The sequence below is a fragment of the Monodelphis domestica genome, chromosome 4 (genome assembly GCF_027887165.1).
Source record: "Monodelphis domestica isolate mMonDom1 chromosome 4, mMonDom1.pri, whole genome shotgun sequence".
NCBI classification, from domain to species: domain Eukaryota; kingdom Metazoa; phylum Chordata; class Mammalia; order Didelphimorphia; family Didelphidae; genus Monodelphis; species Monodelphis domestica.
The window spans coordinates 264,963,483-264,987,790 of record NC_077230.1 but is presented as its reverse complement, the minus strand read 5'-3'; the positions used below and the strand labels follow the sequence as shown (position 1 = coordinate 264,987,790).

Sequence of the window (24,308 nt, the reverse complement as noted above, 5' to 3'; positions counted from 1 at the left end):
ATAAATAAAATGCTGTTCCCTGGGGGCAGCTGGGTGGCTCAGTGGATTGAGAGCCAGGCCTAGAGACGGGAAGTCCTAGGTTCAAATCTGGCCTCAGACACTTCCCAGCTGTGTGATCCTGGGCAAGTCACTTAACCCCCATTTGCTAACCCTTACAACTCAATACACAGTATTGACTCCAAGACGGAAGGTAAAGATTTAAAAAATAAAAATTTAAAAAATTTAAAAATCTTTAAGCATGTACCCCCAATGTATATATTTATTAATTTATAAACTTTAGGTACTATTCTATAACTCAGTTTGTCCTACCCAGAACAAAAATGAAGATGGGGGGGGGGTTGCAGGGATTTTACTTAATTCTCCAGATGATAGAACCTGCCCTCCAAAAGGTGCCTGACACAACCCTAAGATGATCTGTTGTGGAAGAGGCAGGGGAGTATGGGTGGAGATGGGGTGGAATTTTCCCAGTGTCTTGGGACCCGTTAGGTTGTAATGGCCTTGAGGACTGGGGCCAAAAGAAAGAATAGGTTGAAAGCTTGCACTGAAAAGGGAGAAGAAAGCAGGACACGGGGGTAGTTGGGATTGTGGACATCCCTTGATGTACACACGGATGATACAAGGATGGTGGGGTTTGACCCCTATTCTCCCACTTCCAGTTGATTATGATTTAGGGTCATGCCACAACCCCCACACCCCCATTTTGGAGCCTGCTAGCCTAGAGAGTGGTTTTGGCAAATGAATCAAATTATCCAGGGTTATTTGGGCTTTTGTATCAGAGGCTAGAACCCTGAACTCCCTATCTTTCATTTGGTCTAAGGCAAATCTGTTACTCGCTGCTATTTGTCTTGTCCTGTCGGAAAAGATGAATACATAAAAAGAAAGGATTCTGATCTCTACCCAGGTACAATAACAAAACGTACCGGATCGATGACATTGACTGGTCTGTGAAACCGACCGACACCTTTCAGAAACGAGATGGCACCAGGATCACCTATTTTGATTATTATAAACAGGTATGTACCCATCCACCTGCCTCTAATTTGTGGTTTTCTAAGTCAGTATGCAACCTGCAGGGATCACTTTCTATTTGAGCTCAACACAATTGAAATTCTGGTCCTTCTCTCCTTCATTATAGAAGAGCAAACTATGGCCATATCACTCTGGCCCTGGTGTTAGGAAGGCTGGAGTTCAAATCTAGCCTCAGATACTTTCCCTATAAATTTGAGCAAGTTACTTAAACTCAGTTTGCTTCAGTTTCTTCAACTGTAAAATGGGAATAATAATAGCACCTACCCCCCAGTTGTTGGAGGGAATCAAAGGAGATAATATTTGTAAAAAAGCTAAGCATGTTGCCATGTACCTTTTCATTTGTAAGTTGAGAATAGTAATTATTGCTCCGGGATGAATGTGAGGAGAATCTCTAGGAAATCTTGAAGCACTATAAAAATCTGTGTTTTTTTAGTTCCTACCTCCCTGGGTTGCTTTGAAGATCATATGAGAAATATTTTCAAGAGTTTTAGCGCAGTGCCTGGAATGTGGCAGACACTCTGTAAAGGCTAGCTATTACTGTTATTGTAAAAGTAATTTGCCAAAGATGTTTTTTGTTTTGTTTTTATCTTTTTATGTCTAGGCTTGTGATTTCATTGGTTTAGGGAATTTATGATATGGAAACTCCTATTGTTGCAGGTCTTTAGAAAATTTCAGGCAGTTTCAAGCATTTGATCCTGGGAAAGTCATTTAACCTTTCCTGGCCTCAGTTCCTCATCTGTGCGTAAAATGGTTTGAACTGGATGCCCTCTAAGGCTCATCTAGCTCTTAATTCATGCTCTTGAGGGCCCTGCTGAGTCATACAGCTGAGGGATAACTCAAACCCAGGTCTTATTCTCACAAAGGCCAGCCCTCTAGTAGTTTTTAGTCATGTCCCCACTCTTCGTGACCCCATTTGGGGTTTTCTTGGCAAAGACACGGGAGTGGTTTCCTATTTCCTTCTCCAGTTCATTTTACAGGCAAAGAAACTGAGGGAAACAGTGTTAAGTGACTTGCCCAGGGTCACATAACTAGCAAATATCTGAGGCCAGATTTGAACTCAGGAAGATGAGTCTTCCTGATTCCAAAACCCAGGGCTCTATCTACTATGTACAGCTAATAATGGAAAAATCAAAGACTTGAATACAGATCTCCTTACCTTATCTCCTGCCTAGGCTACCTTCTCCTATATTGAATTGATTATTTTGTACTCAGCCCTCAAGCTATCAGAAGTCCTGAGACTGAACTCCCTTTATATTATTTATATTTATATTATATATTTTATATATACAATATATATTATATATATTTATATTAATTTCTTTATTTTTATATTCATATTTAATTAATGAAATAAAATACTTCTATTTTCTTAATATTAATTGGAAAATGTTTTGAAGAGTTACAGATGCTGGGTATGGAAGAATGTCACATTTACATTTCTATTGCAGGATATATTATGGAAGGGAAAATGCATTCTCCTGTAAGAATGCTTATATAAAAGTGGTCACTGGTTATTCTCAGAATTATCTTTAATCACTAACTCAAAATGAACTTAGTGGATTGCTTCTGATTTTTATTATGAAATTATTATTTGAAGTAGAACAACTTTTGCCCCTTGTTTTCTTCATTAGAATTGTGAATAGTATAAAATCACAAATTTTATTTTTATTTATTATTTATATTTAAATAATTTTTATTTATATATAAATAAATATACATTTATTTATTATTATATTATATTAATATTTATTATATTATATTATATATTATATACAATATATAAATAATATTATTATGTTATATATTATATAAATATATATAATAAATTTATAAAATAAATAAATTAAATAAATATATTTATAATATATTTATAATATATTATTTATTATAAAATCCCAAATTTTAATTACAAACTCTTTTAACAGGATCAAGTAAATTACATAGCAGCTAGATATTAAGTGGAGTCTTTGTTAGTGGAAGGCAAATTTTTTTTGGCTTAGTTTTTGTTTTGCTTTTCAGGGAAGAAAGTAAAAATCAGGTTTTGAATGTCAGCATGTGAGATACCATCCTAAGAAAATGAGGCATCATGTAGCAGTGGGGATGGCACGGTAGAAAAAGCAATGGACCAAGAATCAATTAGATTCAACATTTTTTATGCATCTACATCTATGGAAAAATACTACTTGGTGCTGGGAATAGAGACAAAAATGAACAGTCCTTCCTCTCCAACAATCTATAATCTATTGGAGAAATAGCATGCATATGTAGAAAGTCATACAAAATATAGGCAAAATAAACATAATGGATTATGAAGGGAAGAGCGCAGGTATCTAGGGGGCTTCAGAAAGGATCTGTGTAGAAGGTGGTGTTTGAGCTGGCTTTTGTAGGAAAGAGGAAATTCTAAGAAGGGATCAGGTTTCTAAACACAGGCTCAAAGGCTTTGGTAGAAGGTGGCATCTAAGGTAGGATATGAAGGAAGCTAAGGATTCTAAGAGACAGCCAATGCTTGTTAGTCAGTTGAAAAGTAAGGAATTAGCAGTGAAGTCCAAATTGCTCACCTGGTTCCTGAGTTCTGCTATCTTACAGGTAATTGCATTGTCTTATAGCTCAAATATTTAATTTTGAGCTACTTAATTTAATTTAATCTCATATATTAACAAAGTTTACTGACTTTTAGTCTTATGCTTTTTCTGTAATAATTGCATCAATACAGACGAGAGACAAAAAGGACCTCGTCCAGATGGCTGCCAGTGGGAGAGAATGGAATTTCTGAGACCCTCTCCGAGGAGATAATGAAGTTTGGGTTTATCAACATTGATGGGTGGTTATTGTTGGTGGAGGACATTTGGTCAATTGCAGTTGAGGAACGTGAGGAATGACAAGACCTGGGTCTAGGATACTCTGTGGTGTTTCTTAACCTTTCCCTCTTCAATCTTGTATTTTATAGCAATATGATATCAAGTTGTCCGACCTAAACCAGCCAATGCTTGTTAGTCAGTTGAAACGTAAGGGAACTGGCAATGAGGAAGCCCGGATTGCTCACCTGATTCCTGAGCTCTGCTATTTTACAGGTAATTGTAATGTCTTATAGCCCAAATATTTAACTGGTAATGAGAGATAGAGAGGCATAGCGAGCAGAGAGCCAGCCTTGGAGCCAGGTAAGTGACCTGGGTTTATTATATTTGCCTCTAACACATACTGGTGATGTGGTCCTGGGCCATCCCCTTGGTGCTCTGGGCACATCTCTCTGACATCTCTGGTTGTAGATCTAGCATCCAGTGAAAGATAATTAAAAATGAGAATTTCCTTGAGTTAGCATAACCACAGAGAGAAGGAAATTCATTTGGGCATCAGAAATAGTTACATAAGAATAACTATAGGACATGTGGATAAATGACGATTCTGCTTGTTATATTAAGCACAAGTATGAGTTAGGTTAAAAAAATATTATTCCTTTTATGCTATTTCCTACACTCAATGGCAAGCAATACAATACCCAAGATTATAGAATACTAGGCATGGACATGCACTTCCCTTCCAGTGCTTTCTCTCTTTTAATTATTTCCTTTTTATCCCATATATAGCTTGCTCTGTGTGTGTGTGTGTGTGTGTGTGTGTGTGTGTGTGTATTTTTTTGGGGGGGATGCTGCATCTCCAGGTACATTCTTGAGGGCAAAGATTGTCTTTTGACTTATTTTACATTTATCACAGTGCCTGGCACATAGTCAGTGCTTAATGAATACTTATTGATTGACTGACTGTAAAGTATTTTCCACAAGTGATTAATCAGACTCTTTTTGAATATTTGAAACTATCTTATTTTTCTTCAGTTTTCAAGTCTATATTCTCTCTCTCACCTTCCAAACCAATTAAGAAAAAAATCCAGTTACAGACTTGTATAGTTGGGCAAAACATATTGTCCCATTGACCATGCCCCAAAATATGTTTTAATCTACCCTCTGCGCTCATTGCCTCTCTTTTAGCAGTTGGATAGCTTGTTTAATTTTGAGTTACCTGGAATTGTGGTGGATCATTGTGTTGATCAGAGTTCCTAAGTCTTCAAAGTTGTTTGTCTTTACAGTATTGTCGTGATAGTATAAATTATTCTAGTTCATACAAGTCTTCTAAGGTTTCTCTGAAATAATTTCTTATAGAACAACAGCATTCTATTACATTCATATACCATAACTTTTCTAGCCATTCTCCAATTGATAGGCCTCTCCTCAGTTTCCATTTTTTTGTCATCACAAAAATAGACACTATAAATATTTTTGAACATATTGGACTTTTTCCTAACTTCATCTCTCTGAACTCCCTATTTTAGGAGGGATAGCCCTTTTCTATTTTTGAATAGTGTTGATTATTAGTAAGCTCTTTTAAAAAGGCCAATCTAAGGGAGCAGCTCGGTAGCTCAATGGATTGAGAGTCAGGCCTAGAGATGGGAGGTCCTGGGTTCAAATCTGGCCTCTGATGCTTCCTAGCTGTGTGACCCTGGGCAAGTCACTTAACCCCCATTGCCTAGCCCACATCGATCTTCTGCCTTGGAACCAATACACAGTATTGATTCTAAAACAGAAGGTAAAGGTTTAAAAAAAAAAAAAGGCCAGTCTTCCTCCTTGCAACTTTCACCCACCCATCTGTGTTCTGTAACCTGCAGCTGAGATATAAACAAGTTCAATCCATTTTCTACTTGCACTTCTTCAGATATTTCTAGAACATACTCATAATAAATGTTTGTTCGATGAATGAATATGCGTCAGATTTTGGAATTTTGAAGAGCATTAATAAATCAAGTGCTTATTGAATTCTTGAACATCTATTTCAGTTGTGAAACCAACCTTAAAATAATCTTTAAAAATTGTGACTGAGGTAAGGGCTTGGAATAATAGGGTTTATGGTATATTTTTTCCTTTCTGTGTTTTTTTAAATTTAATAGGTTTGAGCAAAAGAATGACTTCAGATTTCCGCTTGATGAAAGACCTGGCTACAAATACTCATCTAAACCCTCTTTTAAGGCAACAGAGATTATCTAGACTTGCTGATAACATTCAGAGGTAATTTATCTGGAATACATCGTTTTTTCTTTTGCTTATAATCCAAGTTTTAGCATTACGGTCTGTAGAATGGTTGTGAATAGTCTTGAATACTTCCTGGTTAACACTTTCCATAGAAAAATAGAGGCCTCATTTTTCTTGGACAAGGATATATTCCTAAGCAGTAACACTAATGCCTGGGCCTGGATTTCTTGGCACACTTGAAGTTAACTAGAGAATCCTGTTAATTACAACAAAGAGTTGGGTACACTTAGTCATCACTGACCCTTCAGATGGGCTTCTAGTCCTCCCTTAAAGTATAAATACTCTTTTAACTCGGGATGACAATTTATTCCATTCCTTTGATGCTCTGAAAAGCTCTCATGGCTTCTCTGCCTGGGGACAGATTCTTTTACCTTGAGTTCAAAGCCAAATTATGACCCTTATTTTGTTTGTAACCTTCCTGGATCTCAGTTTCTTCATCTGTAAAACGAGGGTATTGGTCTGTGTGCTGTCTGAGTTCCCTTTATTTATGATTTATTTACATTTATGATCCCATGATTTCCCCACTGGGGACATCTGCTTGGCTTGTCTATTCTCCATCTACCACCCTGGCTCTTTGGTAATTGGTTTCAGATCCTTGGTCCTGACTACTTTCCATGGTGTTTTTTATTTACTTCACATATCTAATGAACTTTAATCCTCCCATACCTACTGCCTTGGTTGCCCAGCATGTGGAATAAAACGTTTTATTAATTCAGGTTACTAGATAACAGAGAAACACCAGTACATATCACTAAAAGACTGAAAGGGTGCCATGTTAAAGGGAAAACCAATGGCGGATGATGTGGCTGTGCCCTCTCTCCGTCTCTTTATCCTCTTCAATATCACGGCTATAGATTGCTCCTGATATTCCTTCTCTTTCATATCATCAAATCTTCCAGAGATTTCTATGTACACTTGCCTCCCCAATGAAAAGCCCTCATTGGATTCAGTTTTGTTTTATTTGGTCACCTTTTGTCTACACATACTCACTAGACTTCACTTCGAATCAGCAAGATCAGATAATCTCATGGGAGCTTTCCTCTCTCCACTGGAGCCCACTAGATCTAATCTACTGCCTGATTAAGTGCTTTAAGGTTTACATAGTTTTTTACTAATATTAATTTACTAAGATTACTAATAATTTACTACTATTATGTTATCCTCACAACTCTGGGAAGAAGGTGCTTCTATTGTGCCTGCTTTACAGATGAGGGTGCAGCTTGGTAGTTAGTGCATTGGCTTGAGTACCAGGTCTGGAGTCAGGAAGACTCATCTTCCTGAGTTCAGACACGGTCTTGGACACTTACTAGCTGTGTGCCCCTTAACCCCGTTTGCCTCAGTTTCCTCATCTGTAAAATGAGCTGAAGAAGGAAATGGTAAATCACTCCAATGTCTTGATCAAGAAAACCTCCCATGGGGTTTTGAAGAGTCAGTGTGACTGGAAAAACAGATCAAAAGACTGAGTCTTAGGGATTTGCCATAGTAAATGTCTGAAACTAGTTTTGGATTCCGATCATTCCCACTTCGGATCCTGTGCTCTCTATCCACGACATCATAGAGCTCTCTGTTTCTTGCTTATTTGTTTTGACTCTCAGGAGAAGAGTTAGGAATTGGTGTGGTGTGTGTAGAGAGATGAAATAATAAACAAATAAGCACCAGTCTGAGAAATCCTACAGAAATAATGAGGGAGAGCTTACTGTCACTCCCCCCCCCCAAGATTTGTGTTCCTTTGATGATGAACATGTTAGTAATTTCATGCCCAAATGTCTTCTTCACAGAAACAAGGAGGCTCGTTTTGAACTAGAGACCTGGGGACTACAGTTTGGATGCCAGATGTCTCTCACAGGCCGAGTAGTACCTTCAGAAAAAATACTAATGCAGGACACTATAGTGAGTGTTGTAATTTTATTCTTATTCAGAAGGTTATATTTTCATGCATTTAAGTGTGAATAGTTACCAGAAAGATTGATGGATCACATCCTAGTTAATTAGATTCCCTTTTATCTTTACTCTGCCTGCTTAACTTTGTAACCCCAGGGCCTTTCTCAGTCTCCCTTCTGTCAGAGTATCCTTTATTTTCTCTTTTCTCATTTTCCCTGGTTTCCTTCATTATGGCAAAGCTGGAATTAGAAGCCAGATCTCCCTATTCCTAGCTCATTGCAATTAAAGCTGGGGAGTATCTACTAAAGCCCTGAGTCAATAAATTATAAAGGTGAAGATTGCACTCCAGTGATTCCTAGGTTTTGATTCTTTTTGTCATTTTTTGTTGTTATTTGTTAAAGGAATTATATATATATATACACACACACATAATATTTCTAAAGGAAAGTGCTGCTTGACTAATAAAAAACTCAGACCCACAAAAGGGATACAAAACCTACAGCAACATCCTTTTTCACCTTTTTCCAGCGAGTGGGCCTGGCTGCTGGACTAATCTTAGCGGCGTCACTTTGTGCTGGGGGTTCTGCAGATGGTTTGTTTTCTTAGATTTCTATCCTGGGGTTTTGAAGAAGGAGTGAAAGCTGATGTCCTTCTCTCATCTCTGCCCCTACTTTTAGCTATATAGAAAAAAGAATCCTGCCCTCTGCCATCTTCTGTTCTATCCTTATGTTGGCAAAGAATCAAGAAAAACCACATTTCTCATTTTCTGTTGGAGATTAGAACGTTCTCCATATGCCCAAAGTAAAAAGACCTGTCCAGAGGAAGACAACCGTGAGAGCGTGAGGAATGTCCATCATGCCCAGGAAGAATTAGTTGGACTAACTGGGGTGGCAGCATAGTGCATTGGAGAGAACTCTGAATTTGTTGTCAGACGACCTGGATTCCAATTCTAATTCTCCCACTTTTTGCCTATAAAATGAAGGGCCTGGACTCAGTAACATTTAAGGTCTCTTCAACTTTAAATCTATAAACCCTTCACCCTAGATCCATTTAGCCTGGAAAAAGATAAGACTAGGGGGAATATGATGGCAATTTTCACGTACTGGAAAGACTCACTGGTGGAAGACTTATTCTTGGGTTCAGCGATCAGAGAAAAGGAACAGGAGACAGAAATGCAAAGAGATATTTCGGTTTGATATAAGGAAAAACTTATTAATAGTTTTCAAAAAATTAGGGCTGCTTTAGGAGGTAGAAATTTGTGCACTAAAGTTGTCTTTGAGTGGATGCAGAATGGCCACTCAGCTATGATTTCCTAAAAGAAGATGAGTCTGCGAGGTCCCTTCCAACTCTATAATTCCATGGTTTCATTCATTCCAGTGGACCTGGGTTCTGTGTCTGTAAATCAAAATGAAGGGGCTAGAATAAATGGTCTCCAAGGTCCCTTTTGCATTGACCATGGATTGAGCTAGACAACTCTGAGATCAATTCCAGTTCTATCATTCCATTAAGTCATTTCACTCCCTACACCTGGGTTTTCCATATTGGTGAAACAAAGAGATTAGAATAGATGGTTGCCAACATTTCTTCTACATTAGCCATTTTCTGACTCTCTGTGGTGACCTTTATTGACCGTGGGTGAATTCTGGCAAACATTTCTGTTAAGGCTAGAATTTCATTGAATGACTCTAGATGTGACTTTTATACAATTGTTTTCTGAATGGATTCATTTAATCATTATGTTGTCCTCTTTCTCAGTGTCAGCCCATGTCTTCTGCTAATTGGTCGAAGGACATGCGCAACTGCAAGCTATTGGGAGCACGGGCTTTGAACAACTGGCTAATCGTGTGTAGCCACAGAAATGAAGATGTAGCCGAGAACCTCCTGAATTGCTTGAGAAGAGTGAGCGGTCCTATGGGATTTCACATTGAGAAGCCCAAAATGTGAGACTATTTTGAGAACCAGCCTATGATCTATTTCTTTTTCCAGACATAACTTTCACTCTTTGGTTTAATGAGAAGCTGAATGTCCTGTGAAGCATGAGTAAAAGACTTCTTTGTTGGAAGAGATTACCTAATGTAAACAGAGAGTCCAAGAGAGGAATTTTGCAATAAGTAGCATTTTTAGAAAAAGTTTTACTTACAGCATATTCCAGGTTATAATATTTCTAGAAGCTTTGCTTTCACACCATCCCAGAAAAGGTGTTTGAAACAGTTAAATTTTTTCTCATAAACTTCTAAATTCAGTTATTTTTGAAGCTTGAGAGTAATAACAAAATAATTAAACAAAGAGGCTTTTTTGGGTTTATAAGATTGAGTTTAAATTTAATTTAAAAGGAAAAGAGAATTTCTGACCCAAACCCTTACATAATAGAAAGTGTACTACATTTAGAAAACTTGGTTTTGAATCCTGGGTCTGCTTCTCAGTGTTTGTGCGACCTGGGAATGTCACCACCCCTCTGGACTTTAGTTTTCCCATTTATAAAATGAAGGGTTTGAACTTGATGCTTTCTAAGGTCTCTTTCAGCTCTAAATATAGGCATGAATAATTTTCTTCTTATAGTGTAGTTATCTAATACTCACTAGAATTATCTTCTTCCTTTGTAAAAATAAGTATGTGCTTTGCCCTTCACTAACGTTTGATGGGCTTATGAAAAGAAGCAGACACTGTGTGAGATTTTTTAGCATCCTCTCTCTCTCTGCCACATCTCCTTTACCCTCTCCTCCACCTAGTAAAGCTATATAAGTTTTCAGAGGCAGAATAGGATGAATATAAAACTATAAAATCTTACACCTAAGATGAGACCTTGAACATCAACCTATAACTAAATAATAATTTCTTCTACAACATTCTAGGCAAGTGGCCTTCCAGGTTCCCTTTGAATACCAGCAGGAATTGGGAACTCACCATTTCCCAAGACAGCTCATTTTTATTTAATTTGGAAGAAGCTCTAATTGTTAGAAAGTTTTCCTTTAACTGGCTAAAATTTGACTTTCTATTGCTTCTACTTATTGCTCTGAGTAGTCATCCAAATTCTTTTTTTTTTGTCATGATAGTTTTTCAGAAATGTGAAGACAAGTATCATTTATGACCTAAACTTTCTTTTCTCTAGTTTACTCATCTTCAGTTTCTTCATGCATGATTTGATGTCTTGTACCCATCCCATTGCCCTCCTCTTGACATATTTCATTTCGTCAATGTCTTCCTAAAATGTCATGCCAGAACTGAAAAATATTCCCAGTGTGGTTTCACCGGGGCAGAACATTCTGAAATTATCACAATGTTCTAGTTACATTTTATGCCTATAATCAAAGAATGTCAGAATTTAAAGGGGACTTTATAGATGATCTGTTGCAACCCTCTTATTTTGGAGATGATTAAAAGAGGCTATAGAGATCAAGTGACTTCCCCAAGGTGACTATTATTGGAAGAACTGGGAGAAGAACCCAAGTCTTCTAATGTCTATGTTATCACTCCCTGTGTATGCCAAACTACGAAAAGCTGAATGTCCTCTGAAACATGAGGAAAAGGCATCTTTGCTGGAAGTTGTTATTACCTAATGTAAACAGAGTCCAAGAGAGACACATTTTTTTTTCCTACATTTCCCATATCTCAAACTAGCCAGTGTATGGAATATCTAATGTTAGTGTTGTAAACAATACTCAAAACTCAAAATTAAACTTAGTTAATAATGAATTTTGGTGACACAGGGCAAAGATTATTGACTTAATTAGATGATTCTGTTTAAAATTCTTTCTCTATAGAATTTCTTTTTATAGACATTAACAAATCACCTGACTTGTGTTTCATTTTCTTTTACATCAATTTTGCTGTCCTGTAGTAAAAAAGATTTATGAAAGAAACAGAAGAATAAACAGTGGAGTCTTTTCTTGCTTATAGGTTTTATGACAGACCTGCTTTTATTGCTAACGATTGCTTTCTCTTCTCCAGGGAAGTTATTTATTTCTCTTTTGATTGATACATGTATCATTTCCTTTTTTTCATATGCATACATACCATGTATACATATCATTCCATATTATCACATTTACATATATATCGTCATGTATCATCATATACATCATATTCTCATAATCAGCTTACTTTTCCACCCTCTTTCCGAGTAAATTCCTTCTATCTTCTCTACTACTGAGGGTAATTTTTGAGAAATCTAGAAATCCTCTTTCCATGTAGACATATAAACACTTTTATCTTAAGGAATCCCTTAAATTTTCTCTTTCTTATTTACCTTTCTGGGCTTCTCTTGTGTCTTGTATTTGTCCTTCAAAATTTTTGTTTAGGTCTGGCTTATTCCTCAGGAATGCTTGGAAATCTTCCATCTTATTGAATGACCATTTTTCTCCTGAAAGAATATACACAGTTTTTCTGGATAGGTCACTCTGGGTTGTATTCACCTTTCTGAATATCATATTCCATGCCTTTCAATTCTTAAATGTAAAAGTCACTAGGTCTTGAGTGATCCTGATTGTAGCTCCATGGTATTTGAATGATTTCTTTCTGGCTGTTTGAAGTATTTTCTCCTTGACTTGGTAGCTCTTGTATTTGGCTATTACATTCCTGGAAATTGTCAATTGAGGATTTCTTTCTGGAGGTGATCTGTAAATTCTTTCAATTTAAATTTTATTTTCTTGTTCAAGGATCTCTGGGCAGTTTTCTTTGATAATTTCTTGTAATATGATATCCAAGGATTTTTCTTCATCATTGTTAATTAGGTAATCCAATAATTCTCAGATTGTCTCTCCTAGACATGTTTTCCAGGTCAGTTGTTTTTTCAATAAGATATTTGATGTTTTCCTGTTTTTTAAAAATTCCTTTTATTCTACTTTTTTGTTTCTTAATTTCTCATGAAATCATTAGTTTCTAGATGGTCAATTCTGATTTTTAAGGCTTGCTTTTCCTCTGTTTTTGGTTCTTCTTTTTTCAATTGGCCTATTTCTTCTTGCATCACTTTCATTTCTCTTCCCCACTTTACCTCTAATAATTGGTTTTTGAAGTCTTCTTTGAGCTCTTCCAGAATCTGTGTCCAATCCATATCTTTCTTCTGGATTTTAGGTGTGTTTCCTTTGCTTTCACAAATCCTTTCTGTGTCTGCACTTTGCTCCTTGCCTCCATAAAAAGTCTTTAGAGTTAGGTGCTTTTTGGATTGTTTGCTCATTTTCCCTATCTAATTATAGGTAGGCTCTATTTTCTGGGGGGACTTCCTTTTTAAAAAGACTAGATTGATGATTTTCAGAAAGGCTGATGCTGTAAAGGACTAAGTCTACATGCACGTCATGAAATTGGACATGGCAAAGAAATTAAGGTTTTATATTTGCTGTAGACCATGCTCACCTGCCATAAGAAATGAAGAGTCTAGCCACCTATAGGTTTATTATTATTATTTTTTAAACCCTTACCTTCTGTCTTGAAATCAATACTGTGTATTGGTTCCAAGGCAAAAGAGTGGTAAGGGCTAGGCAATGAGGGTTAAGTGACTTGCCCACTGTCACACAGCTGGGAAGTGTCTGAGGCCAGATTTGAACCTAGAACCTTCTGTCTTTAGACCTGGCTCTCAATCCACTGAGCTTACCCAATTACCCCTCCTATAGGTTTATTCTTAAAAGACTTCTTGGATTTAAAATGACTCATTAATATAAGCATGTAAATGTGACCAACTTCTATAGGAAATTAAACTAAGATCCTAAATTTTGAGCTGGAGTAGACCCAAGAGGTCATCTAGTCCAGATGACCCATTTTGCAAATGCAGAAACTGAGTCCCAAAGAGGTATAAGTGACTTGAATAAAGTCACACACATATTAAATGCCAGAGTTAGTATACAAATCTGGGACCTTGACTCTAAAAGCCAGCATGCTTTTTCCTGGACTATTCAGACTCTTCACAAGGTCCTTATAAGCAGGAGTCATTTTTTATGTATTGGTACCCATTGGCATTGAGCATAATGCTAGGCACATCATCATGGTGATGTTCAGTAAATGCTTGTTGTTTGATTGACTGATTGATTGAACTGAAGAGGAGAGTTAAGGTAACTACCCAGAGGAAGCAGTTATAAAAACAAAGGAAAGGAAAGCTGCTCTCCTGGAAAAAGAAGAGATCCTTTGACTGGAATTAATTAAACTGGAGGATGATACAGGTTAGATTTTAATTAACATCACTCAGAAATTTGTCTGCACAGACACAGCAGGAAGGAACATTTTATAGATTTTTTTTCTTGATTCCCAATTTTGCCAGAGATCTTGCTTTAGGCCATTAATATTCTAGTGCCTGTGATTCATAAAGTTCTGCCCCAACTTCATTTTAAAATTGCTAAATAATAGCAACAATAATAAAAATCCAGAGAAACAAAGACATTCTGTTGTCATAGAAGTACAGGATCTCCAGATTGGCAAGGACTTCAGAAGCCTTCCAGGCTAATATCCATTTGCAGAAATCTCCTTGACACTCTCCCTGACAAGTCACTGAATTAAAGAATAGTTTTAGTTGAAAACATGATTATTAAACGTATTAAGCAATTTTACTAGTAAAAACACCACATTTTACACTTCGAAAGTTTTCATTTGCTTCAAGTAAAATGTTTCTTCACTAAACATTTTTTATCTTTTAGGAAGGTCCGTATGCACTATTTCTAATGCCACATGATGAATCATTATATAAAGTACAGAAAATAATAGATCTTAAATTTTCTTTTTTATATAGCACAAAAGTACAAGAAAACACAACTGCATTTATACGAGCAATACAACAGCATACAAATCTTGACCTACAATTGGTATGTAAATGCTTTTTAAATTTTTTTTGTATATTTTTAATATTTTCTTCCTACCACTATATGTTGTTTGAAAGAGAGAATGTCAACATACCCATTCATTCCTCCTTATACTTGTGTCTGTTGCCACTGGTTATCCCACAGCTCAGATACTCTGAACAGCACAATGGACAAACTGGAAGCTATGGCTTAGATTGTGGTCTGAAAGATTGCTTATTTCCTAATATAGCAATGCCTATTGGATTCTCCAGCCATCATTTTAAAATTGTCCTTTCCCTTCTTTTGAAAATTAGTGTTTTAGATATTGGCATTTGGATACAGGCTACAATTTGCCTTTTAAAAGCCATTGCTACTTGATGGAGGTTAGTGGATTTAGGGGTGCAGAAAAAGGGGTGCAGTACAGGCATTTCCTTCCACCAAGGTTAGGGGTGGGTGGGGAAAAAAGGAAAGGAAATGAGTCACATGACTTGGAAGGACCAGGAAGGCATGTGTAAGAGGGACATTAAAAGTACCAAGTAGATGGAAATATCATTCTCCCCACTTTCCACCTGCTTTTCCTCTCTTTCCATCACTGGCTTCACATATTGGTAGATGACATAGAATCAAGAGATGTCAGAGCTGGAAGGGACTTAAAGACTAGTCCAGTCCCTTCATTGGCCCAGGGGAGAAACTGAGGCCCAGAGAGGGAAATTGGCATGCTGCTGACAAGCTGGAACTCAAAGCAGAGGCATTATTCTTTTTCATCTCACCCCCCTGATTTTTTCCTTCAACTTTGCCTGGTCCATAGTGGACAAATGACTACCACCGCTTCATGAGTTCTTTATCAGATTCACTCGTGTTCTGCATAAGGAAGTGAGATGACAGCAAGCCCACAGTAGTGAAAGGATACTGAGGAGCAGACAGGGGAATGGTAGGTAGAAGCGAGAGCTGTATTAGCAGGAGATTATCTCGGAAGAGACAAAAGAATAGGAGAAAGGAGAAAAGGAAACAGGGGAGAGTTCTGCTCGAATGGGGTACACAGAAATAAGGAGATGATAATATTAGTTGGGGTTTATTGTATAGGATGGATATTGACAAATTGGAGAGGATTTAGAGGAGAACCAAGATGGTGAAAGGAGGATTCATGGAAGGAAATGGGGATAGTTAGCCTGGAGAAGAGAATACTCGAGGCAGAACAGAATAGCAGTGCCTGAGTGTTTGAAGGGCTATTGATGAAGGAAGGATTAGGCTAGCCCTCTTTAGTGCCATCGTACTAGGAGCAATGGGCAGTAGTTACAGAGCAGCCAATTTGATGTTGAGATCAGGATGAAATTCCCAGCACTTAAAGCTAACCAAACAGGCAGTGGGCTACCTTAGAGCTAACGAGTTCTTCATTGGAGGCCTTTAAATAAAAGCTAGAGGAGCAACAATGCAATAAATAATCCAAGACAATTCAGTGGAATTTGTGAGAAAGAACGCTATCCACATCCAGAGAAAGAACTGTGGGACCAGAAATGCATTAGAAAAATATGTGCTCAATCACATACTATGATAGGGATATGATTGGGGTTTTGATGTTAAAGGATCAGTCTGCTGCAGATATGAATAACATGGAAAGAGGTTTTGAACAATGATACATGTATAACCCTGTTTGTTGGATTTGGGAATGGAGAGGAAAGAGTGGTGGTGGTGGTGGGGATCATGAATCATGTAACCATGGGGAAATATTCTAAATAAAAAAAAGGGAAAACAAAGATTTGAGTGCAAAGGGAAAAAAAAACTGGAGGGCTGCTTTTTCAGGTAAAGGTTGGACTAGATAGATGCTGGGGTCCCTATAACTCTGAAATTCGATATTAGAGAAAGGGGGACTTGGAGTACAGATGACTGATAAAAGGGTATTTCAGCTACCATCGGGCAGTTAGCTGGCACAGTGGCTAGAGTTCTGGACCTGGAGTCAGAAAGACACATCTTCCTAAGTTCACATCTGGCCTCAGATGCTCACTAATTGTGTGACTCTGGGCAAGTCATTTAATCTTGTTAGCCTCACTTTCCTCATCTATAAAATGAGCTGGAGAAGGAAATGGGAAACCACTTTACTATCCCTGCCAAGAAAACTCCAAATTGACAACTGAAATGACTGAAGAACAATAATCTTTATTCATCTATATGCAGAGGAGCCAAGAATTTACAAAGATTTGTTGAGATTTGATTCTAGGGAATGAAGGCAAGAAATTAGAAGGGCAACATAGGGGGTCTTAAACTGGAGACCATGAATTTTTTTTTAATACTCTGATAACTGGATTGCAGTCTAACTAATTTCCTTTATAATCCTATGTGTTCTATGCATCGAAAATCATTATTCTGAGGAGTTCATAGGTTTTACTAGACTTCCAAAGAAGGTTGATAACATAAAAAGGTTTTTATTAGCATTTATATAGACAGGTATGCATATTATAAATATTATTTTATTCTCAAATTGACCCTAATGTAGAAGATGGTTTTACCCTTATTTAGAGCAGGGGTTCTTTACCTAGGGTTTATGAACTTGTTTAAAAAATATTTTTACAACTTTCTCTATTTTATTTGTATCTTGTTTTATATATTAAAAAAGATTAATATGAGAAGGGATCCCCAGACTTCACTAGACTTACAGAGGGTCCGTGATCAAAAAAAAAACAAAACCTTTAATGTAATATATTAAGAATGTGTTATATTTATGGGAATAAGACTACAGCAAGTAGGAGGGGAAAAAAAAGCTTTGAAGCTTAAGTAATCATTTGACTCTGCCTCTTGTTGCTTCTGTTTAGGTAATGTGTATCCTTCCTTCAAATCAGAAGGACTGCTATGATTCAATTAAAAGATTTTTGAGCCTGGATCATCCAGTCCCAAGTCAATGTGTTCTAGCTCGAACCCTGATCCGGCAGGGAATGATGATGAGTATCGCCACAAAGATTGCAATGCAGATGGTTTCCAAGCTTGGAGGAGAGTTGTGGGCAGTAGAGATACCGGTGAGGGAGTCTACTTATGGAATTTGCTTTGAGGCTGAGTGGGAGGAAATCCCCCTCATTCCAGAAATCATTTGACTCTTTCCTACAGATCAGTCAGAAAGTCATTCATTCAGATCAGCGAGGTGTCCATCATTGTCCTAAATGCAACTTACTAGTCTTGGGGAGTTGCCCCAGACACTCAGTGGTCTAGTCACTTGCCCAGGGACATCTAGCTAGTATACATGAGAGGGAGAACTCAAACCCAAGTCTTCCTGATTCTGAAGTTGGCTTTCCCATGGGATGTAGAGGAGCAGTACCAGGAGTCCCTGGAGCTTGGTAGGACGGGGACTACCAAGAGTGGTGGTAGGGACTTTTCTTTGGTAACTCCCTTTAGTTCATGGGCAAGGGGTCATGGTGGAGGATGTTGCCTCATATTCTTTAACCATTGGTTAATCCCATACTGGGCCTGAAGTCAAGATGACTCCTTTTCCTGAGTTTAAATCTAGCCTTACACACTAATTTTATGACTCTAGACAAGCCACTTAATACTGTTTGCCTCAGTTTCCTTGAGAAGGAAATGGCAAACTACTCCATGATCTTGGCTAAGAAAACTCCAAATGGGGGTCAGGAAGAGTCAGACATGATTGAAAAATGACTTAACAAAACAACAGTCCCATTTTCAGGCAGGTGGCAAAATAGACAGTGTTCTGGGTTTGGGGTTGCTCCTAGATTTGAACCCCAATTCTGACACTAACTAGCTAGATGATCCTGAACCAAGTCACTTGTCTTCAGAATTTATCTACTAAGTATAGAAAAGCTGTGATCTGCCTTGGGAACTTTGAGTGTTGATGAAATCCCAGATTCTTCCTATATGTATTTAATGCCACTCTGCCTCTCTCTGTCTCTGACTATCTCTCTTTCTCATCTTTGCTCCCGTGGATTTAACTGCCATCTATATGCAGATCTGACTCCCAGAACAATAAGTCTGGCTCTGACCCATTATTGTTTTTCTGCTTGGGTCTTTTCTATTTCTTATTCAACAAGAAGTTTGACCCTGACATTCCTGATACTTTTATTTCCTTCCATGTTTGGTTAGAAAAATTATTTTCCTTAAATAAATCCTGTTTGAGAGAATTGCTTTCAGATGCTGTTTTGCCACATAATTGAATTGTGAAAAATGAATTTCACAGCTCAAGTCGCTCATGGTTGTTGGGATTGATGTCAACAAAGAAGCATGTGCTAAAGGACGTTCGGCAGTCGGATTTGTAGCCAGCAGCAACTCCAGAATTACTAGGTACATTTTAAATGACAACCTGCTGGATAGTTACTGTCAAGCTCTTATTTGTGGGAAAATAAATCTCTTATTTTAAGCAGCGTGTTAAAGTTTAACTGGAAGCCATACTATTAAGATGGTTTATTTCCCTGTTGAAATTTTACCTTTTCCCCTCCCTTTCCTCATTGTGGGTCCTTTTAAGGACCATCTCTTTGCTGAGACTCTCCTGACTCTTCCAGATGGAAGTGATTGCTTTCTCCTCAGGTTTCTTGTTTAATCTGATATGTACCATCTCTTTATACTTATTGTCTAATTTATATGATTGTTATTTTACAGACAGGGGTAGCATGGTAGATAGAAGGCTGGCTCTCCTTGGAGTCTCCAAGCCTTGGGTTTAAGTCCTACCTCTAGCTCAGACTGACTTGGTTACTCTGGGTAAGTCACAACTCCTTAGGCAGCTCTATAGGACACTGGGCAGCTAGGTGGTGCAGGGGATAGAGCACTAAGCTTGGAATTAGGACCTGAGTTCAAATCCCATTTCAAACACCTATTAGTTATAAACCTAGGCAAGCCACATAATTCTGTTTGTCTTGGTTTCATCATCTGTAAAATTAGTTGCAGAAGAAAACCACTCTAGTATCTCTGTCAAGAAATCCCCTAATGGGGTCACAAAGAGTTGGACAAGATTTTAATTGACTTACAACAACAACAACAAAATAAATCCAGAACAATTCAGAGGGACTTATGAGAAAGAACACTATGCACATTCAGAGGAAGAACTTGGGAGTAGAAACACAGAAGAAAAACATTTGCTTGATCATATGAATCGATGGGGATATCACTGGAGATATAGACTCTACATGATCACCCTAGTGCAAGTATCAATAACATGGAAATAGGTCTTGATCAATGACACATGTAAAACCCAGTGGAACTGTGTATCAGCTACAGGAAGGGGGTGGAAGGAGGGGAGGGAAAGAACATGAATTTTGTAACCATGGAAAAATATTCTAAATTAATTAATTAAATAAAACTTTCCAAAACTTGGGGAAAAAAAAAAAGAATAAATCCTGAGCTATTTCTGTGAGAAAAGTCTCCCCTCATTAAGAACTCTGGGCTCTTTTACTCATTTGAATGAATCACTTCTTTATATATGAAGCTCTTGAAAGGCCTCTTTATAGGATTCTCTGGATAGTTCTCCTCTTACATTGTCAATAAATCTTGTGTCTGAACACTTCTGAGAAACCTTGAGAATTGATGATCGGCTTCCCTCTTTGTGACACCCATTGCTGTAGGTAGTTGTACAGACATGATGATAGTGTGGGTTTAATACTTCGTATTCTTCCCAGCTGTTCATGTACAAAATGCTTTTTAGGTATCAGCTAATCGATTACAGTAGAAAATGAGCTTGTCTCTGAAATCCAGGGGAATTTATCAGATTCACAGTGTGGCATGGGGAAGGTGGTTCCTAAGAACTGATCTATAGAAGCCTCAGTTTGTACTTTGAATTGTTTGAAAGCAAGATTCTGGTTTCTCAGTGTATTCATTCCCTTCCTTTGATTAATTAATCAACCAATCAATCAATAGCATCAAAAAATATTTTATTTTCCCAGTTATATGCAATAATTTTCCACTATGTTTTCTGATTGCTTTCCCATCTCCCTCTCTCTTTTTCCCCCCCTTCCTGAATATGGTCAGTAACTTGATCCAGGTTATAAATGTGTTATCATGCAAAATGTATTTCCATATTGTTCATTATTCTAAGAGAAAACTCATATAAAATTAACCCCCCAAAAACTAAAGCAAAAGATAGCATGCTTTGATCTGCATTCTGACTCTTAATAGTTCTTTCTCTGGAGCTAGACATAGAATTCTTTGTCATAAGTCCTTCAGAATTGTCCTGTTTCATTGTATCCCTTAGACTAGCTAAGTCTTTCACAGTTGGTCGTCATACAATATTGCTGTTACTGTATACAATGTCCTACAAAGAACAGCCTTTATTAAGCACCTACTCTGCGTGAAGTGCAGAGAATACAAAAGCAAGTTAGTCACTGCCCTTAAGGAGTTTACATCAAGTAATACTTATTAAACACCTACTATGTGCAAAACTTGTATGTGAGAAAATCTTTTTGTAAGGAATACATTTATCCAATCGGACAATATAGATCTAATTATTTACTGTTCATATGGTGTTTTTGATGTTTGTTGTCAGCTCTCTGAATGATGAGGAATTCACCGCTTGCCGTGATAATATCTGTTAACTAGACTGGACAAACATCTCATATTAGGAAGGAGAGAGAAATTCTGTTAATCTAGTCAATGTATTTGATTTTTTAAAGATCGTTACTGATAACTTTTGCTTTTATATCATCTTTGTATTTCTCTCTTTGGGGAAACCATATTTTTCTAAAGAAGAAAGGGTAAGAAAAGCAGCTCAACGAAAGGAATCCATATATAAACTATATGCTGTGTTCCACACCTGATTTGCATCTCTGCAAAGGAAGGGAGGTGCACATCCCATCTTTTCATTAGGGCCAGGCTAGCACCTGCTATGTGTAATTAGTGATTGTCACTTTCCTGGTTTCAGGACAAATCTGGGTAGAATAAAAAGATGAGTAATGAATTATGGAGTAAGAACTGAATTACAAGTCTTGAGAAGATGCTTTGAATGTTGCAGACTGACTTCTTAAACTGCTTTTTCTCTTGTTTCTTTTCTTTTTTTTCAGGTGGTTTTCCCGTTGTATCCTTCAGAACACAAAGACGAATATTGCAGATTGTTTGAAAGTTTGCATGAAAGGTACTATAGCATTTATGGGGACATACAGTAGTTTTCTGTATTTATAAAATTCAGAAATCGGACAAAACAAAAAATGAAGGAAAGTATGAGGATAGAAATGATCAGGTTCAAGGCAGAAATTAGTAAAGGAGAAAACAAGATGACATTGAAAACAGTCAGTAAAGCCAAGAGTTGAAAAGAAGATTATTTATTTGGTAAATAATTAGCAAAGTTGATTTTTAAAAAGTAATGGGAAAACTAGAATAGTCAAAATTAGAAATGAGAAAATGAATGCAAAAGACAAATTATTAGAGAATGGCATACACAGCTTTATTACTGATCAGTTTGAACTTTTAAGAGAAATATGTGAATAGCTGCAGAAATATGAAATACACAAGCTGAAAAAAATTGGAAATAGATTACCTAAATAGATTAGTCTCCAAAAGGAAAAATCAAATAGTCAACAAATATTTTATTAAGTTCTTACTAGGGGCCAGAGGTGGCACAATGGATAGAATGCCACGGGTAGAGTTGAGAAAACCTAAGTTCAAATCTGGCCTCAGATACTGTCTAGCTGTGTGACTCTGGGCTGCCTTTGCCTTTCTTGCTACTAAGAAAGTAAGAATATATATTTATTTATTTTAAAGCTCCTACTGTGTGGGGATGAGGAAGGGAATACGTATGTATGTCGCACCTACTCTGTGCCAGGCATTGTGCTAAGCCCTTTACAGTTATCTTATTTGATCCTTACAACAACTCTGTAAGGGTCGTATCCCCACTTTAAAGCTGAGGGCACTTAATCATTCAGCATCAGTATGGGGAACATGAAGCTATCACACTAGTTCAGGATGAGCTAAGCGTTTTCTCTCAGCTGTTTTGTGGAAAACCTGGATGTGGCCTATTACCTGGGCTATTTTTCAGTGTGTACCTGTAGATTTTTTTCCTTTTGAAGAAATTTCATTTAGAATTTTAGGTCCATATTTGGTGGAGTAGTCAGTGTTTGGAGCAATATAGAGTTTTCGTGTTTATTAAACTTAGTGGGTGGATGTATGCATTTGTAATTAGCATAATTTAGCAGCCTATCTTGATAATCCTTCTAATATTATCATGACTATTTATGGACAGAAAAGGAAGTGGGCCTGACTTGTGACAAGTGAGATTTGATTATAAGTAAGGATTGATAAACAACTGTGTTCCCATCCATGAAATATTAAAAGACCCAGAGGCAGCTCTCCAGTGAGGTGGAGAGATCTTCTGTTGAAGATTCGTGGGAGTATAAAGCAAGTTTTCAAACATGGGCAAGAGTGATTAGATGCAGAATAGTATGACTAGATTGAAATGTGCACAGATGGAAGGCAGACCCCTCATGGATGAGATCCGGGATCCATTTATATATGATGGATCCATTAAAATAATGAAATACATACTAGAGAAAATGGCACAACACTGTTTTTCCAGTGAAATTCTTAGAAATTCCACCAGTGTTCTCTTGTTTTTTTTGTTTTTGTTTTTGTTTTGTTACTTTCTTGTTGGAGCAACTTACACTAGTAGCAGAGGGTAATGTTTTCAGAATGTTGATCACCAATGAAAACAAGGGCCAAACTTGATATTTGGAAGGAGTTATCAAAGGCACACCCACATCATTTCTTTTGCTTTCATAGCTAAACTCATTGAGAGGCAAAGCAATTTTACAAAGATTGCTTTAGTAGCTTCGAAGTCTTGAAGAAACAAAGTTATTGGGAAAACTAGAATTTCTTTCATATATGTATTCATTAAAATATGAGAATTTTTACTTAATAGTGTAGGCAAATAGAAGGCTTTTTAAGGAACAACTGTAGGAACAATAGAAATTCTTGAAAAGTAGAAATTAAAAGCATGTTCTTCAAAGTTAATTTTAAAACTTTTCTCAGCTTTGTTTTTGCAGAAAGTAATTCAGTAGTCAGATTTACTGTTTTAGATGATATTCTGTGAAGGTAATTGGCACAATGAGTAAAGTGTTTGGTTTGAAGTCAGGAAGACTTGAGTTCAAATCTGGCCTTAGACACTTATATCTATGATTCTGGGCAAGTCAGGAAGCCTCAGTTTCCTCATCTGTAAAATGGGAGTCATAATATACCTAACTCCTAGAGATATTATAAGGATCAAGTGAAGTAATATTTTTAAAGCACTTGGCACAGTACCTGGCATGCCATAAACATATAAATGTTAGCTATTATTATTATATCCCTAAAATAGAAAATAGATGGAAATGTTATTCTTCTTTGGCTTATAAGAATAAAAATTTAACAACTCTTTTTTTCTCTGATTAATGTTGTCTTTTACAGGAGCACTTGACAAATGGTATAGATATAATCATTGTTTTCCAACACGCATCATAGTATATCGTGATGGTGTTGGGGATGGTCAGCTACAGACCATTGTGGATTATGAAGTTCCACAGCTACTGAGCAGCCTCAGAGATTCCAATCCTAATTATAGGTAATTGACTCTTATCTCTCCTTTCCCTCACTCAAAATTTTAGCA

At 37.1% G+C, this 24,308-nt stretch overlaps 1 protein-coding gene across 2 annotated transcripts in view; it reads left to right on the top strand.

Annotated features, from left to right (window-relative positions):
- Positions 1-24,308, top strand: part of PIWIL4 (piwi like RNA-mediated gene silencing 4) — a 56,244-nt gene that overhangs the window by 23,762 nt on the left and 8,174 nt on the right. For both annotated transcript variants that reach the window (XM_007494995.3, XM_016433904.2), the window contains exons 9-18: positions 902-1,013; positions 3,977-4,100; positions 5,966-6,083; positions 7,886-7,997; positions 9,744-9,928; positions 14,701-14,773; positions 17,557-17,757; positions 18,927-19,030; positions 21,736-21,806; positions 24,110-24,263. In XM_007494995.3, coding sequence (XP_007495057.2) covers positions 902-1,013; positions 3,977-4,100; positions 5,966-6,083; positions 7,886-7,997; positions 9,744-9,928; positions 14,701-14,773; positions 17,557-17,757; positions 18,927-19,030; positions 21,736-21,806; positions 24,110-24,263 — 1,254 coding nt within the window. The remainder of the gene's footprint in view (positions 1-901; positions 1,014-3,976; positions 4,101-5,965; positions 6,084-7,885; positions 7,998-9,743; positions 9,929-14,700; positions 14,774-17,556; positions 17,758-18,926; positions 19,031-21,735; positions 21,807-24,109; positions 24,264-24,308) is intronic.